Source organism: Spermophilus citellus (assembly GCF_964194105.1).
Source record: "Spermophilus citellus genome assembly, chromosome: 7".
Classification (NCBI taxonomy): domain Eukaryota; kingdom Metazoa; phylum Chordata; class Mammalia; order Rodentia; family Sciuridae; genus Spermophilus; species Spermophilus citellus.
The window spans coordinates 28046404-28065390 of NC_138188.1; the positions used below are offsets into that span (position 1 = coordinate 28046404).

At 44.2% G+C, this 18987-nt stretch overlaps 1 protein-coding gene across 1 annotated transcript; it reads left to right on the forward strand.

Moving 5' to 3' along the window:
• The first annotated feature begins 4556 nt into the window (after positions 1–4556).
• Positions 4557–18230, forward strand: ALAS1 (5'-aminolevulinate synthase 1). Its single transcript, XM_081301353.1, has 11 exons — positions 4557–4695; positions 5658–5877; positions 7695–7922; positions 9130–9279; positions 9680–9902; positions 11218–11402; positions 12012–12191; positions 12730–12894; positions 14120–14388; positions 15569–15731; positions 17924–18230. Exons 2-11 carry the CDS (start codon positions 5679–5681, stop codon positions 18082–18084), a joined length of 1923 nt encoding a protein of 640 aa, XP_081157479.1. The 5' UTR covers positions 4557–4695; positions 5658–5678; the 3' UTR covers positions 18085–18230.
• Positions 18231–18987: the final 757 nt, after the last annotated feature.

The window sequence follows — 18987 nt, forward strand, 5'->3', positions numbered from 1 at the left end:
ATAAAAATGTAACAAGAGCTGGGGATGTAGCTCCGTGGTTGAGTGGTTGAGCACCCCTAGGTTCAATCCCCAGTATCACACACATGCATATACACAAAGATCATATAAAATCAATAAAAGGCAACATTGAGAGGCAAACCAGAGAGAGTAAAACTGTTCAGGATAGGTACTGTAGAACAAACCAAACATATCCTTGCTAATTTCAAAAATTACTAGTTCTTTACTGGTGAAAACAAGAATCTAGATGACATGGTTGCTCTGATGGATTGCCATGAGGATGGTGTGACCCTCCATATATGATTTTTCTATCAGGATGATTTAAAAATGGGAAAATGTTCAAAAAGTTGGAAATTTCTTTGATCTGTCACCTGTCATTATTACTGTTATCCACATAACATCAGGATAAATGAGATTGATGCTCTTTATTTATTTTAACCATGATTTCTTAGGAGTGGAGCATTATTTTTTAAGAAAAAAGTAATTGGGCCAGACACAGTGGAGTACAACTGTGATCCCAGAAACTCTGAGGCTGAGGCAGGAGGATTACAAATTCAAGGTCAGCCTGGGCAACCTAGGAAGATCTGTCTCAAAAAAAAAAAAATAAAATAAAAAGAGGTTGGGGAGCTAGCTAAATAGTAGAGCACCCCTAGGTTAGGTCTCCAGTACCATCAAAAAGGAAAAAAAAAGAAGAAGAAGGAAACTGGTTGGTGGTATAGCTCAGTGGTACATTCCTTGCTTAACATGAGAGAGGCCATGTTTGATTCCTTAGCACCACAAAAAAATAAATAAGTAAAAGAAAAAGAAGGGAAGAAAATACCATGTAGGCACTTAAACCAAAACAAAATAAAAATAAAAAAATAAAACAAACAAGAACAATTTGAGTGAGCCAAATAGAACACATCTGGGCCACAGTTTTTGGGTGCTGGGCTAGAGGGCTAGGTTCAGGAGTCCTCTAGGGCTCTCTGGACATTTCCTGCTCTCTAGGCTGGGGTAATATTCTCTATGAACTTCACTCCAGACCTGCCTCCCCTTTAAGCAACCACCCACCCTTGCCCCAAAGCTGGCTTCACAAATGGAGGCCCAGGCCTGGGCTGCCCCTTCCAGGATGTCACAAAGCCTGAGGGGGTTCTAAAGTCAGGATCAGGCCAAGGCATGTTCTGGGGGCCTCAGAACCTTCTGTCCTGGCTTTTCCCAAAATTCTGTCTCACATGATGGCTCCTGGGTCCTGTTACTAGAAATCCTAGAGCTCATATCTCCAATCCTTCTGGGCAGAGCTGAGCTGTTTCTGAAACCTCTGGTCACTCTGTATAGGCTACCTCTATACAAAAAAGGCACCAACTTCCCAAACAGAACTACATCAGCAGCACAGGCTAGAGAGGCTTTGTTTAATTGGGGGTGGGGGGGCAGGATTAGTAGAGGGAAAGGGTATGCTGGGGATTGAACCCAGGGCCTCACACATGCTAGTTAAGAGCTATACTCTCAACCCCTGTTGGAGGTTTTGTCTGTCTTCAAAGTTGCCCCATGTCCACAGGGTCTCCTTGAGGAGAAGGCTGGGAGAATTTCTTGCCTGGCTGCCAGATGTGGAAACCAAGGCCCAGTCAAAAACAACAAGCTCCAGGATGAGCTATTTGATCCTCTCACAGGGGTGCTGCTAAAAATAACTCCTGGGACCCAGAGTAGGAAGGGGGAATTCTGGGGCAAGCATTGACATTTTCCTTCTTCCTTGACCGCTGGGTGGGTGTTATGTGCAGCAGCCCTTGACAGCATGACGCAGATTGGGTGAGAGGGAGGAAAGGCATCAGTGTCAGGCCTAGAATGAGGGCTGACCTTGCCTGAAATTTAGTGGTTTGGCTCTCCCTGCCCAGGGCCAAGGCAGGAGATAAGATAAGTTTGTAAAGCAGATGGATGAAGGAAGAAGGGAAAGGGAAGATGGGGGGAAGGAAAAGGACCAGAAAAAGGAGAGGGGAAGATGAAGGAAGGAGGCAGAGGGAAAGAAGCTGTCCAGGAAAGGGATTGCAACTGGCTCAGCATGGGTCAGACGCATCTCAAAGACAAGAGAGGCAATTCCCACTTCTGATATAAAACCTGAGGCTTGTTCAAGAACTCAGAGTCAGAATGTGGCAGATCTAGGATTAGAATGCATTAGCATCTTGACCTTCAAGGTCTCAAACCTTGACAGAGTAAGGCAGAGCATCCCAACATGAGGTTCCAAGACACTCTAACCCCACAGAACCAAAGGAAAATGGCCCAGGAACCTGCATTTTGTGCAGTACTCTGGTTGTGGTTCTTCGGGTCCTGACACTGCGAAGTTCTGTGGCTCATGTAGGGCCTCTCTGGTTTAACCTCCTATCCCATTTCCTGGTTTAACCCCTGTAACAACTATCAGGCTGACTCACATCCCCTATTCCCATAGGCCTGGGCTTTTCCTACTCCAGGCTTCACCCAGCAGTCTCTCAGTGCTCTGTGGATCCACCCTTCCAGCCAGCACCTACTTCTCTTCTGGATGACTTCCTGGTAGCTGGGATCCCCCTCCTTCTTGTTGAAGTAATAGCCTCCTCCATCTGGAATTGTTTACAACATTCTATTTCACTTTCCTTATGAGTCTGCCTGTTTCCCACCCTTTCTATTAAACAGGAAACTCCCAAAGGGCTGGAGTCTGTTGGTTTAAACAATAAGGCTGTGCAATCTATGACTTCACCTAGCCCTCCTGCCAACCACAAGTGGTAGGGCTGGGAGAGCGTTACAAATGAGGAAACCTAGCCTGAGTGAGGCTGTGTGGCCTGCCCACGGTCACAATCATGTAAGATTCAGAGCTGATTTTGGAAATCATGTGTTGCTCCAATGTTCAGTTCTTTCAGCTTCTGCTTTGCCACTGATTACCCAAACAGCCCTGAGGGGCAACCAGAACAGGAGACCTGTTGCCCAGATAAGGAAAATGAGGCTCAGAGAAGAGTAAAGAACCCAACACTAGCTACCCTGTGTTTGAGTCCAAGGGTTGATCTTTCTCTCTGGTTGATGGGTACTGCCTAGGACTCCCTTAGCAGAATGGAGCCCCGAGCAGGGTCTTGGACTCCCTGATCAGAGCCCTCATTATGGATTGGTCCCTGTGCCACTCTGGTGCTCCTCTGCTGACGGAAACTCATCTTGCCAGCCTTGTGGCTGGCTGGGGCTTAGAGGGAGGGAATTGGGAAGTACCTGGACACACCTTGGTCGTCATCACTCTGAACTTTGTCCTTGTTATTAATGCTTAGCTGGGGAAGGTGCAACCTGAATGGTCCTTTCCCCAAGTGGAGGAGGACAGCTCTGAGCTTGGCACAGGCCCAGCCTAGCCCAAGCTGGGAAGGGTGTGAAGCAATAAGGTTAAGCCGGTGTTCCTGAGAGGTTTGGTCTTGGGAAGCCTCCTTTTGAGGTATGGCCCAGCTCTGAACTCTGGGATGGAATCCTAAACCATCCAGCTGGTACCCAGGATGGCCAGCAAGGACTTTGGACAACAATCAATGGAAAATAAAAATAATAACAAATAATGTGTTAACCTCTAACCGCATGTCATACCCTGTGCAGCTCTCTCCATCACCTGGGTGCTCCAGACTATGAAGTGAGGGTTGAATCCAGCCATGTTCCTCTGTAACCTACTCGGCATCCTCTCATCATCTTTGACCAGAAAGTACCATTCTGATTCTGCTTCTTACTCTTCAATTTGCTGCAGCCCCTTGAACCCCCACCAAGACCACTCCATCCTTGGACGGTTCAGAAGCACTTCCTCTGGGAAGTCCTCTCTCGCTGTCACTAAAACAAGTCCCCAGCGGTGCGGGTTCAGCTTAAGATCCAGTCTCAGAAACCCTTCCATGTTTTTTTGTTTTGTTTTGTTTTTGTACTGATGATTGAACCTTGGGGACACTTTACCACTGATCTACATCCCCAGGTTGTTTCTTTCTTTCTTTTTTTTTTTAAGGGAGAGGGGGAGGGGGAGGGGGAGGGGAGGGGGAGGGGAGGGGAGGGGAGGGGGAGGGGGAGGGGAGGGGAAGGGGAGGGGGAAGGAGGGGGAGAGGGAGAGGGAGAGAGAATTTAATATTTATTTTTTAGTTTTCGGCGGACACAACATCTTTGTATGTGGTGCTGAGGATCGAACCGGGCCGCATGCATGCCAGGCAAAGCGCGCTACCGGTTGTGCCACATCCCCAGCCCCCCAGGTTTTTTGTTGTTGTTTGTTTGTTTGTTTTTGTTTAATTTTGAGACAGGATCTCTCTAAATTGCTCAGACTGGCCTCGAACTTGCAATCCTCCTGCCCTGACATCCGGAGTTGCTGGGATTACACGCATGAGCCATCACGCCCGGCTAAGAAATCCGTTTTTACTAAATAGGGCCCCCCAGTTGGACCTAGTGGCACTTCGCCTCCGCCTTTGCCTTTCTATGCCCCACAGTAGCAGCTTTGGGTTCTCAGGTACAGGGTAACCAGACGGAAGCTGGAACCCAGCGGCAGGGCCTGCCCATTCAGATCCACCGACTACCCGGGCGCGATGCAGCGCGCCTGCGCGGAGAAAGGCCGCGCCCGGGGCGCATGCGCAGCAGTCAGTCCCGCCGTATATTAGGGCGACAGCGGTCGCGGCCTCTGGTTGCTCGCGGACAAGGACAACGGTTCGTTTGGACTTCTCCGCTTGAGTGCCTGCCGCCGTCGCCGTCGAGGGTTCAGCGCAGGTGAGGGTCCGCGCTCGGATTCGGCGCCGGCCGCAGGGAGCTGCCGCGAGTCCTGCCAGCCCGGACCCCGCTCCCCCGGCCCCTAGACCCCCTCCCCCATCGTCCCAGTCACCCGCCGCTCTGGGTCAGCGTTCATCCCCCAGATCTTTTGCCTGTTCAGCCGCCTCAGCGTTCCCTTTCGGCTCCCCTCGCGACATTCCGCCTTTGGCCGCTTTCGAATTCCCTTCTAATACCCTTCCCGTTATTCTTGTCCCCGGGTAACCTTTGACCTCACTCCCCAGGACCACCTCCTCACACCAGACCCAAGTCCCACGATTTTATCGCCCCAGTTTCTGTCCAGTCAGCCCCAGCGCGCTTCCCTTCATTCTCCAGCCTTTCTCTATGCCCCCTTTCTCCTCAGTTCTCCCAGCTCAGGCGGCAGGATCTCCAGGAAATTATTGCTTCAGGGACCCAGGGCTCCGCTGAACTCCTTCCTCGGGTTAGGGGACATGGGAATCAGGAGAAAGTCAGGATCGCAGAGTCCTACCTGTCTCAGTGGATGACAGTGGCTTCTTTCTTAGCTTCACTTCACCTGGGTGTGAGCTAAGGTGTCTTATCTTCACTGTGCATCTCCTTCAAGGAGCTCTGGCCTCCCAAACCTGTTTCTAACTTGTCCCTTTATTTTTCCACCCCCTTGATTATTAATTGTCCTTTTTACTCTATTTGCTCAAGTTAATTTGCAGGTGCTTTTCTGTAGAGCTGGAAAATTAAGAAGTTGTTGAACTGGGTAGATGTGGTCACCACTTCTTTGTTGAGTCCTATGTCAGTGCTGTCCTTGGATATTTTTGAGTGAGATGTGTTAGTATCCCAGGGTACTCTTGGCAAACTACAGGTGACACCTGAACCCAGTATTGCCTCTTATTTTTTTTTATTGCCTGCTTATTAACAAGCGTTGATGTCACTCATCATCAATCTTTCTACAGGAGCCAGTATACTTGCCAGACATGGAAACTGTTGTTCGCCGATGCCCATTCTTATCTCGAGTCCCTCAGGCCTTTCTGCAAAAGGCAGGAAAATCTCTGTTGTTTTATGCTCAAAACTGCCCCAAGATGATGGAAGTTGGGTCCAAGCCAGTCCCTCGGGCTGTATCCACTTCAGCAGTACACTGCCAACAGATCAAAGAAACCCCTCCAGCCAGTGAGAGTAAGTATCATAGGCAATGAAGGAGCAGGTGGGCATGTTTGCTCTCATTGCTAGACTAGAAGCAGTCCTAGTCCTCAGTGAGGGCTCTCTCAATGTGAGGCTCAGCTCTGCGTATGGATTATCTCATATAATTGTTGCCCTAATCCCACAGGTAGGCACTTTTAATGTTCCTGGCTTTAAAGGTGAAATAGTGACCAGTGTTCCATGTGATAGGTTTCTGGATTACATGTCAGTGTCTGTGAGATTTTAGTGTTTCCCTAGTGCCTCATGTAAATATTCAGTTGGAATGTTCCACTTCAGCCTTTCTCTCAATAAATGTTTGGGGTTTGGCCTTTGGCTTTTAAAGTAGTGATTTTTTTTTTCCTCTTTTTATTTTCTTTTATTATGGCAAAATGCACTTTACGTAAAGTTTATCATTTTAACAACTTTAAGTGTACAGTCCAGTGGTGTTCAGTATATTCATATTGTTGTGCAACCACCACCACCATCCATCTTTAGAACTTTCTTCATCTTGCCAAACTAAAACTCTGTACCTGTTAAACATTAACTCCCATTCCTCTACCCCCAGACCCTGGCAACCATCATTCTACTTTCTGTCAATTTGATTGCTCTGGGTACCTCATATAAGTGGAAGCCTACAGTCTCTGTTAATGATTTTTTTTTAAAATATGTGGATCTGTTTTGTAAATGATTTGTTTTGTTATTAATAGAGGCCAGAGTTGAATTTGGTCTTGGTCTTGGTCTGGTTCTGCCAGGAGAGGAGGAAGCTTTTCAGATTGCACTTAATCCTAGAGAACATTTCACCTAACAGCTTTTCTTAGGTGTGTTCTCTAGGTGTGGACCAATAAGAAATGAATGTTCTTTTCTTTAAGAGGGAAGAATTTAATCCATTGTAGGATTTGTTTTCAGGAGTTGCTTGTTTGCATAATGTTTGCAGTAATGATGTTTTGAATCCTAAGGCTCTTTGTTTTCCTTTCCCTAGACTTTCTGTAATGAATATGTATTGATTTTATAATGAATAAAAATAACTGAATTTTCTTTTTAGAAAAAGTTAATGAGAACTGTAGTGAGACACCTTATCCAAGTTATAGGAAAGCTTAGCCAGTGACTCTCACATGAGTATTCCAAAATGATAAAGACAGACTTTTTTAGAAGGAAGGTGAATTAATATTTCAAGGGGGAAGGGAAGTCATTGTAACCAGAAGCATAATTATCAGTGAGCTGTGTTAAGTCAGCAGCATCCTTTGATGGATTTAAATGAAAAAGTAGGTGAGGTATGTGAGTGTGATTTGCCCATGTTTTTTTTTTTTTTCTTAGCATACTAATAGTTTGAACTCTGTTTGACAACAATCCTATTTCTTTTGTTTAGAAGAACATCAGTAATTATGTTAAGCAACCACAAGCTTCTTTATCAAGAATATATTTAGAAAATATTAGAGAAAAAAATTATATGAATACTTTCATTTACCTTAGAGTATGTTCCTGTCCTGAAATGCATTAAGTGGATATAGGATAGAAATTACTGGCAGTTATACAAATCAAGAACTCTGGAAAAATGGTACTTTTTGGATTTATAGGGAGAAATACTATAGTTCAAGAGATAACTGGAATATGCCAGTGAACCCTTCAAGAAGCATTATTTTCAGTGGGGAAGATGGGAAAATAGAGATATTAGCAGAACCTAATAAAAATAAGCTTGTGTCTGGCTTTTAAAGTAGAGTTAATTGTAAAGTTTATCTTTGAGGCAATAAAGAGAAAAAATCTTGTGTACTGTATAAGCAGATTCAATGCCTCACTTTTTCCATTTTCTCTCTCAGAAGACAAAACTGCCAAAGCCAAGGTCCAGCAGGCTCCTGACAGATCCCAGCAGACTCCAAATGGCACACAGCTTCCGTCTGGACACCACTCACCTGCCATGAGCCAGGGCACTGCAAGCAAATGCCCTTTCCTGGCAGCACAAATGAGCCAGACGGGCAGCAACGTCTTCTGCAAAGCCAGTCTGGAGCTTCAGGAGGATGTGCAGGAAATGCATGCCGTGAGGAAAGGTAACAGAGGAGATGCAAACCATGAGGAAGAGTGCAAAGGTCCTTTGACTCCTGAGACAGATTTGTGTGTGAGCTGTTATTAGCGTGACATTTGTGTAAACACCTTCCCCTTTTAGGACAAAGGAGGAAGGTCCTTAAGATAGAGGACTGTGTTGCAAAATGTGGGACTTTCTAGTGAGTAATGTGTAGGATGTGGCTATCTTTACAATAACTGCTTGATTTCTTAAAATAACCTGCAATCTTTAGCTACTATCAACTGTCCTTTGTCCCTTTAGTTTTTCCCTCTGTAGTCATTTGGTAGGATAAAAGATAGAAAACAAATAGGGGAATGCTTATCCTAGGACTCCTGATCTCTGTGTCCTACAGATGGTCATTGAGTGGCAACCTTAATTCCAGCTGAGTATCCACAGCCCCCTGAAAACCTCACTGACAGCAATTGTGCATATGGCCAAAATTCTTTTCTGTGAACTATATAGAGATTGGGGTGGGCAGTGGAATGGGTGGAGTGGAAAAGGCATGACCATCAGCAAGAAAGCTTTGGACTTTAATGTTTATTAAAGCAGGCTAGTAGCTTTGAAAACAAAATAGCACCAAAAGTCAGCTATTACAATACATAAACTAGAAGAAGAGATCTGCGTTATATACTCAGTTACAACTATTACAACTAACTTTGGTTGTGATCCGCTTTTTTGTGAACTAAGCAGTAGCCATCTTTTTTTTTTTTTTTTTTTTAAGGGGGGCACTGGAGATTGAACTCAGGGACTCTTTACCATTGAGGTACATCCCCAGTCCTTTTCTCATGTGGAAATTGGTCTCAAATTTGCAATCCACTATTCACCTGCCTCATTCCCTTGAGTCACTGGGATTACAGATGTGTGTGTGCCACCACACCCAGCAGTAAGCCCTTTTTTTTTTTTTTTAAAGTACTGAGGATTGAACCCAGGGGTGCATAACCACTGAGCCACATCCCCAGCCCTTTTTAAATTTTATTTAGAGACAGGGTCTCACTGAGTTGCTAAATGCCTTACCAAGTTGCTGAGGCTGGCTTTGAACTCATGATCCTCCTGCCTCAGCCTCCTTAGCCACTGGGTTTACAGGTGTGCACCACTGAGCCTTACAGTAAGCTATTTTTGATGGTGTGTCTGGAAAGTATTGTGAACTTGAAATCAAATGTTGATCCCATTTGCCTCTTGTTCTTGTGTTATAGAGGTTGCCCAAACCTCAGTGAACCCCAATGTGATCAATGTGAAGACTGATGGAGAGGATCCAAGTGAATTGCTTAAGAACTTCCAGGATATCATGCGAAAGCAAAGGCCGGAAAGAGTGTCTCACCTTCTTCAAGATAACTTGCCAAAATGTAAGTCTCATTGTCATTTGCCTGATGCAGGAAAGAATTTGCAACTTAAATGTACCTCAGATTAGAATAAAATTGAATGGCGAGTTAAGGATTAAAAGCCATGATCCTTGCTTGAGTGAGTAGATACTCAGTCTTGGTGATTATTGGTGACTACTAAGTGCTGTTGGTAGCTCACCTTCTCTCTTTTAATACTCATCACCTACCTACTGGGGACTGGGCCAAACACTTCATACACATAAGTCTTGTTTACCCCTCACAAGATGAGGACATGAAGTAACTTGCCCAGAACCTCCCTGCTATAAAATGGCTATTCTGGGATTTGAACTCAGGACTTACCTTCCCCCAAACACAGATATGCTTCTGAATCATCAGACTCTACTGTCTTTTGTTTGTTTTTTAGCTGTTTCTACTTTTCAATATGATCGTTTCTTTGAGAAGAAAATTGATGAGAAAAAAAGTGACCACACCTACCGAGTTTTTAAAACTGTTAACCGGAAAGCACACATCTTCCCCATGGCAGATGACTATTCGGATTCCCTCATTACCAAAAAGCAGGTGTCGGTCTGGTGCAGTAATGACTACCTAGGGATGAGTCGTCACCCACGGGTGTGTGGGGCAGTTGTGTAAGTAGCCCTCAGCTTTCAAATGCTGCTGTCATTATTTGGCAAGACATTGAAAAATTTTATAGGTTGGATCTTTTGTAGGGAGGATGTTCAGCAACTGGAAGTGTGCCATAGCAAAATATTATTCTTAGTCTTCAAAAATACCTACAGGTTACTTTTAGAGAAATAATTTGCAGGTAGTGGTAGAGCTTCATAGCATATGAGGGTTTAAACTTACTGGCTCATTAACTATGTACATTAGTTCACTTCCTACCATTCCACAAGCGAGTATGCTTTTAACACCAAACAGCATTGCTTTTACAGAAACATCCTTGATTGTGGCCACAGGTGGAGAAATATAAATGTAGCTGCACTAGAGGAAAAGCTACTTAAGAAGAATGATAGATTCCATCATTCATGTCCTTCAGGAGGATTGCCATGGCTAGAGATGCTTGAGAGAGTTGCTGGCCAAATTCTTCAAGAGGCTTTATAAAGGGCTGGGGATAGAGTTTTGTGGTAGAGTGCTTGGCTTGGCATGTGCCAGGCCCTGGGTTCAATCCCTAGTACAACCAAAAACACAAGCAAAAAAAAAAAAAAAGAGAAGGTTTGCTAAAGAGCATATCTCTCCCACCCAAGGTTCAGCAGTAAATGTATATCTTGATATAATATGACTGGTTTATAGTCCCTCTAGAGTTTGCTTTCTTTTTTTAAATATAGTATTATTAAATATAGTATTTCTTAGAGGAAGGAGACCTTAATATAAATTAACTTAGCTAATACTAAGTATTAAGTTACTGGTACATGAACACTGTACTTGATGATCCATAGAAATATCCATCATTCCAGTGAGATACCTTCCCTACTTATCTGAAGATGAAGTCACTTGAACCTTCCATCCCAAAGATTTCACAGTGAGGGGGAGTTTCTAGATCAACACAAGTTTCTGTCTTCTGAATCCTGGAAAGAGGACTATTTACATAGTATTTAGAACTATGAGCTTAGGAACTGGGGTTGTAGCTCCGTGGTAGAGCACTTGTCTAGCACTTGTGAGGCACTGGATTCAATCTTCAGCTCCACATAAAAATAAATTACAAGGGCTGGGGATGTGGCTCAAGCGGTAGCGTGCTCGCCTCGCATGCGTGCGGCCCGGGTTCGATCCTCAGCACCACATACCAACAAAGATGTTGTGTCCGCCGAGAACTAAAAATAAATATTAAAAATTCTCTCTCTCTCTCTCTCTCTCTCTCTCTCTCTCTCTCTCTCCTCTCTCTCTTAAAAAAAATAAATTACAAAAAAAGAACAATGAGCTTTATTATTATTATTTTCTTTTAAATAGGGAGACTTTGAAACAACATGGTGCTGGGGCAGGCGGTACTAGGAATATTTCTGGAACTAGTAAATTCCATGTGGATCTGGAACGGGAGCTGGCTGACCTCCATGGGAAAGATGCAGCACTCTTGTTTTCCTCATGTTTTGTGGCCAATGACTCAACCCTCTTCACTCTGGCTAAGATGATGCCAGGTAAGGAAGGGGGTACTCTTGAGTGAGAAACTTGATACCAATGAAGATTAATGAAAGGTCATGTCCTTAAGCTAACCATCTCAGATGTGCTTTGTATTCTAAGAAGTTCCTTTGGGAGAATCTCTTAATTTTTAGTTATCTGTTGATTGAGTTTGGAGTGAGGCACACAGATTTAAAAACATATTAATTACTCACAACAAGAGTATTCTATACCTCTGGACCTTCTCAAAGAAGCACTAGCCAAGCGTGGTAACACACTCTTGTAATCCCAGCTACCTAAGAGGAGCCATGTCAGGAGGATTGTAAGTTTGAGGCCAGCCTCAGCAATTTAGTGAGACCCTGTATCCAAATAAAAAATAAAAAGGACTGGAGATGTAGCTCAGTGGTAGAGCACCTCTGGGTTCGGTCCCCAACTGCCACCCCTTGCCCACATACATACACAAAGAAAGAAACAGTAGTATTATATCAGGAAAAAAAAAATGGCACTTTTTTTTTTCCTAATGAGCATTTAAAGTGATTTTCAGGAAAAGTCTGTGGTTCTCTGTCTAGGAAATAATTTGTCTTTGATGCAGATGGCAATAAACAGCATTTTTTTTGTTTTCATGGTAGGTTGTGAGATATACTCTGATTCTGGGAACCATGCCTCCATGATCCAAGGGATTCGGAACAGCCGGGTGCCAAAGTATATCTTCCGCCACAATGACGTCAGCCATCTTAGAGAACTGCTGCAAAGATCTGACCCCTCAATCCCTAAGATTGTTGCATTTGAAACTGTTCATTCAATGGATGGTAAGTTTAAATTGAGGCTAATCTAAAACTTAAGATGAAAAACTGAGGCTGAATTCTTTAGAGCTAGTTTTTAGAGTGTGTGCTTAGTATGCACAGGGTCTTAGATGTGATCTCCAAAACCAAAAAAAAGGTACCTTTTGCATTGCATTTATTCTCCTTTCACTCTCTGTTGAGATTACAGAATTGGTGGACATTGTATAGATTTAGGTGAATGTATATTTTCTACTCTGGTTTTTATCAAGCTCTAAAACCCCAAGGTAAATTACAAATAGGAAGAAGTTCATTTTCTTCCCCAAATTAAAAATGGTATCTGAGGGTTGGGGTTATAGCTCAGTGGTAGAGTGCTTGCCTAGCACATGTGAGGCACTGAGTTTGATCCTTAGCACCACATAAAAATAAAATAAATAAAATGAAATATTGGGTTCATTTGCAACTTAAAAAAAAATCTGAGAATGTAAGTTACTCAGTTCTGACTCTAAACAAAACGGAAATTTCTGAAATGTCAAGCTCTTTAGAGTGGTCTCTGATCTTTCCTCAGGGGCAGTGTGCCCACTGGAAGAGCTATGTGATGTAGCCCATGAGTTTGGAGCAATCACCTTTGTGGATGAGGTCCATGCAGTGGGGCTGTATGGGGCTCGAGGTGGAGGGATTGGTGATCGGGATGGAGTCATGCCAAAAATGGACATCATTTCTGGAACACTTGGTATGTGTACTTTGTATGTTCTGTCATCTGCACTAAAATTACATTATCTTAACAGTGCCAAGGACTGGCTTGACTAACTGGGATCAGGCGAGAAGATGGTGTGAGAGCGTGCAAAGCTTGCCTTTGCTTGTAAGAAGCCTAAAGAGATAAAAATGTAGGTTGTATACATTTGAGGGTGTTTTTAAGCCTTCAGTAGTTGGCAAGGCAGTTGGAAACACATGTATCAGTCAGGCAAAGTGCCAAGTTAAAGCCTACACTTAGTAAAGGATGGGCAGGCAACAAAGAGTGTCCTTCAGCCCTGTCAAGAGGTCTGAGAGCTTCCTGCAGGCTCAGAGAACTTGGGGCTCTCAGGGGAGCCCTTCCAGGGGAAAGAGGCTTGCTCACCTGGCTCAATTCCGTCTATTCTTTCCTTTTAATGCATTCTTAGGACATAGTGTTTTTGAAGGTTTGATTATTGAGAGATGGCAAAACCTGGAGGGAGAAATTTTCCACTCTAGGAGTTTAAACCCTCCCAGCCCTCCCTCCTGTGGTTCAGCAAGAAATGTTAATTGCAGAACATCATGTTAAGATCTCTGAGAATTCTTCTGGAGTCCTAATCCTGAAACTTGAGATCCATGTTATGTAAAGGACTTGAGAATTGAAAAACAAGTCTGGCCCTCAATCAGACCTAACAGGTTCTGAGTTTTTGTATTCATCTGGCAAATTCTAATTGTTCAGAGTTTTGTTTGCTTAAGTGGGAAGCAACAGGGGTCACACCATAACAGCTAATGCCTTAGCTGGGTAATGATGTTGCAGGGTAATGCTTACAGGGTGCTGTGAGCACTGCAACTCAAATCCCATTCCAGAGAGCATGGAGTGCAGAAGAGGAGAAATGGAGCTTTGCTGGCTTGCAGAGTAGGAAGCCTGAGTGGGAGAAGCAGGTGAGAATAAAAGGGTGGGAGGAGAGGCAGCTTCCTGATCCCTGGGCACACTGGGACCAGTCACAAGGCTCCCAGCCTGCTCTGGAGACCGGCTTTCTGAGCTTTGCCATGTGACTTTGGACAGGATTCTTACATAATCTTTTTCAGTTGTTCTCTCATAAACATGAGTGGACATCCCTTTACTTCTGTCAGTCTAGATTCAAAGAAAGAAGATAAGGAGAAAAGTAAATGTGTTGAGGCTCTGCAACACTTTGCTGTGTACATTTTGAAGCTGTTGCTGATATAATGAGACTCTCTCTTCCTAGGCAAAGCCTTTGGCTGCGTTGGTGGGTATATTGCAAGCACCAGTTCTCTGATAGACACCGTACGGTCCTATGCGGCTGGCTTCATCTTCACTACTTCCCTGCCACCCATGCTGCTAGCTGGAGCCCTGGAGTCTGTGCGAATCCTGAAAAGTGCAGAGGGTCGGGCCCTTCGCCGCCAGCACCAGCGCAATGTTAAACTCATGAGGCAGATGCTAATGGATGCTGGCCTTCCGGTCGTCCACTGCCCCAGTCACATCATCCCTGTGCGGGTAATGGCCTGACTGTGATTGGAAACCTTGGGGGCTGCACCTCCATACATGATATGCGGATGTTCTGGTTTCCTCTTCCTGAAATTGGTCTTAGGCAGGGTGACTTCTGAGGCTAAGGGTTGCAGCTAGTGGCCCACTGTAATATATCTGCCTTTGGCTGCCTTACACTGAGAATGAAGCCAGCCTTTCGACCCAGCAGGCTGAAGCAGAGCTTCCCTCTCCAGATCACTGAACTTAATAGGGTAAACACAGCTCATATCTGGAAAGCTGCAGAAGCCTATAGAGAACATAGTTGTGTAAAATAAGCAGGTTTATACATCCTGGGAATGAAGACTAGCTGGTTTGAAAAACACTGGCTTGGGCTGGGATTGTGGCTCAGTGGTAGAGCGCTTGCCTAGCATGTGTGAGGCCCTGGATTGGATCCCTGGCACCACATATAAATAAACAAATAAAATAAAAGGTATTGTGTCCATCTACAACGAAAGAAAAAATATTAAAGAAAAAGAAAAGTGCTGGCTTCCCCATGTGAGGCCTGGGAGGGGAGCCTTGTGAGGTTTACTGCTTATGTGCTTAGGTTCTCTAGTTGTCCCTGAATCAGCTTCTTTAAATTGTAGGTGTTGGACCAAGCAGGGTGGCCCACCTGTAATCCCAGTACTTCAGGAGGCTGAGGCAAGAGGATTAAAAGCTTGAGGCCAGCCAGGCGGGGTTGCACACACCTGTAATCCCAGCAGCTTGGGAGGCTGAGGCAGGAGGATTGTGAGTTCAAAGCTAGCCTCAGCAATGGCGAGGCACTAAGCAACTCAGTGAGAGGCTGTCTCTAAATAAAATACAAAATAGGGCTGGGGATGTGGCTCAGTGGCGAGTGCTCCTGAGTTCAATCCTCTGTACCCACCCGCCCCCCCAAAAAAAGAAAGCTGGGGGCCAGCCTGGGCAATTTAGCAAGACCCTGTCTCATAAAGGGCTAGAAATGTGACTCAGTGACCCTGGTTCAATCCCCAGTACTGAAAATAAATAAATAGATAGATAGATAGGTGTTTGGGCAGTTGTCCCTCTCCACCAAGCTTGTACATACTACCACAGTATGACCTTAAGCCTGAACCTCACAGGCACTCTGTGGTTGTCTTCTCTAAGAGATAGCCAGTCCTATTCTGACCCTACTTTATGCTTTCTTGGAACTTAGGTTGCTGATGCTGCTAAAAACACAGAAGTCTGTGATGAAATGATGAGCCGACATAACATCTATGTCCAAGCCATCAATTACCCCACAGTGCCACGCGGGGAGGAGCTCCTACGGATTGCTCCCACTCCTCACCACACGCCACAGATGATGAACTACTTCCTTGGTGAGTATCTGCAGAATTAGTGGAGCCTCCCTGAAACCTTGTGTCTGTCTGTGCAGTGTTTATCACTGAAGCCTTTCAGAGGCAGGCAGATTTGTTTCTTCATGTTTCATGTAATTAAGAATGCACTCAGATTGGGGAGTGAAGGGAGGGGAGGGGACATGGGGTAGGAATGATAGTAGAATGAATCAGACATTATTACCCTGTGTGTATATATGATTACATGACCCATGTAACTCTACATCATGTACAACCAGACAAATGAGAAATTGTACTCTATTTATGTATGATGTGTCAAATTGCGTTCTATTGTTATGTATAACTAATTAGAACAAATTTTTAAAAAAGAATGCTCTCAGATGGTATAAGACTCTAAAAGTCATTTAATTGTTTGACTCAACTTTAAGAGCATGCAGTGTCCTTCTGGAAATTCTGAGGGAGCCTGTAAGTCCACTCTGTATATTCTTAGGACTGCCTGCTTAAGGGTACATCAATGGCTGTCACTGGGGAGGAGAGGTCTCTAAAGGCATGGATCTGCCCTTGGACCCCAGAGTCTAGCTTACATGCTCTCCACATGTGGTCTTGAACCAACCCTACACCTTACCCCTTCTGGTAAAAAAAAAAAAAAATTTTCTCAACATTTTATACAGCTCAATACTGCTGCTCCCTAGCCCCTGTGTCCAACCCAAAGGCAGAGACTGCCACAGATTGCCATTGCCTCAAAAGGGTATTACTCCTGGGCCTTCCCAAGATGGGAGACTTTAGACAGACTCTGTTCTGTTAGAAGTGCTGTTTTCACAGGTCTATAATTGCAGCTACTTGGATGGGTGAGGCAGGAGGAGCACAAGTATAGGACAGCCTGGGCAACTTTAGTGAGATCCTGTCTCAAAAGAAAAATTTAAAAGGACTGGGAATTTAGCTTAGTGTTAGAGTACTTACCTAACAAGTATGAAGCCCTGGGCTCAATCCCTAGTACTGGAGGAAAAATAAAAAGCTCAGCTTTTTTACTTTGTTTTGTTTTTGGTTGTAGGTGTCAGGGATTGTACCTAGTGCCTTGTGCATGCTAAGCACACACTTTACTACTGAACCATGCCCCCAACTCCCAAAATGCTCAAGTATGGTGATAGAGCAACTTCTGACCTGAAGGCTTGGGAAATAAGGCCCAACTCTTTTTAAAAATTGTTACAGTAGCTTTTTTGAGATATAATTCACATGCCATAAAATTCACCTATACAGTTCTGGGCTGGGGTTGTAGCTCAGTGGTAGACCACTTCCTAGCACATGTGAGGCACTGGGTTTGATCGCCAGCACCACATAAAAATAAATAAACAGAATAAAGGTATTGTGTCCATTAAACAAACAAATAAACTATACAGCTCAGTGGGTTTTAGTCTCATTTGCATTGTTGTGCATCCATCACCTCTGACTCAAGAACATTTTCACCACTCCAGAGAGAAAAACCCCATATCCATTAGCAATCACTTCCCTTTGCCAGGTCCTGTCCACCACTGATCTACTTTCTGTCTGGATTTGCCTATTCTAGACATTTCATGTAAGTAGAACCATATGGTATGTGGTGCTTGATGCCAGAACTCTTCACAGCACAATGTTTTCAAGGTTCATCGATGTTATAGCATTGATCAGCACTACATTTCTTTCTTTTCTTTTTCTTTCTCCCCAGTACTAGAAATTCAACCCAAGGCCTCACATATGTTAGACAAGTGCTCTACCACTGAGCTACATCCCCAACCCTTTATTTTTAATTTTTATTTTATATTAAGACAGGGTCTTGATAAGTTGTCCACGCTGACTTAGAACTTCTAATCCTCCTGCCTCAGCCTCCAAAGTTGTTGACATTACATGTGTGCACCACCATGCCTGGCTCCACTTTCACATTTTGTTTTTCCATCAGTTGACTTTTAAAATATATATATATATATATATATAATTTTAGTTGTAGTTGGACACAATATCATTATTTTATTTATTTATTTTTATATGGTGCTGTGGATCCAACCCAGGGCCTCACACGTGCTAAATGAGCGCTCTACCCCTGAGCCACAACCCCAGCCCCAGTTGACCGTTTTTGAATAATGCTGCTGTGAATGTTCATGTACAAGTTTTTGTGTGGGTATGTCTTCATTTCTCTTGGACAGATACTCTCTATAATATTTAAAAATTATTTCTCCTCACAGAGAATCTGCTTGCCACATGGAAGCGAGTGGGGTTGGAACTGAAGCCACATTCTTCAGCAGAGTGCAACTTCTGCAGGAGGCCACTGCATTTTGAAGTGATGAGTGAAAGAGAAAAATCTTATTTCTCAGGCATGAGCAAATTGTTGTCTGCTCAGGCCTGAGTGTGACCTCAGTTACTCCATATAACTCAGCCATTATCATATCCAGATAGTCTTCAGAATTGTCTTTATATGTGCATTAAATTATATTAAATCTTAATCTATAGTTAAAATATAGTCCTGAAAATAAATTCTTGTTTAAGTGATAAGTGTTTCTGCTCTTGGCTACTGAAGCAAAAAATAATTTGAATTCAGTTTGTATTATAGAGATATATAAACCATAATGGCTGCAGACCCTTCTGGAGTGTCAGAAACTCCTCCTCTGCTTGAACCTTATCACCTCTTTAACACCCTCTGCACCCATGGAGGACCCAGCAGCACCCAACAACCAAAGAGTTCTGAAAGCAGTGACACCACTGTGCAGCTGATTTCTCTTTTTATTTTTGCTCTCACAATCTGGACTAGGCAGTCCATGCATATCAGCAGTCTTGCTGCAGCTCTTTCCCCGCAATTTCCCTCTCCACCTCTGCCTTGACCTCATACTTGCCACTAAAAGTTGAACTATCAGGAGGGACAGGCTTGCCCTTGCCCGCCATATCCCCCAGGCTGATGGCTTCCTGACGTGTAGTCAGGTCTTCCTTGGCAAAACTCGAGGGGTTTGTGTGCCTCACCCTGAACCTCTGGGCTTGTATTTTGGGTCTTCCTGCTTCTTGCACATTCCTACAGCTATCCCTTGTTTTTACTGTCGTGAATTTCTCCCCTTCCACTGGCCCATTCCCATGGGCATGCAGTAGGCTTCTTCACCCATCTTAGCAATAAGCAAGCTCTCCTTCAGGATAGACCCCCTTGTAGCTGTTGCCTCTCTATTCTGCACTTTCTGCATCACCTTCCCCATCAGTCTTGTCATCCCTGTTCCTATAGAGGCTGTTCTTTTCTCACCACATCTTCTGTGTCTTGCAAAATCCA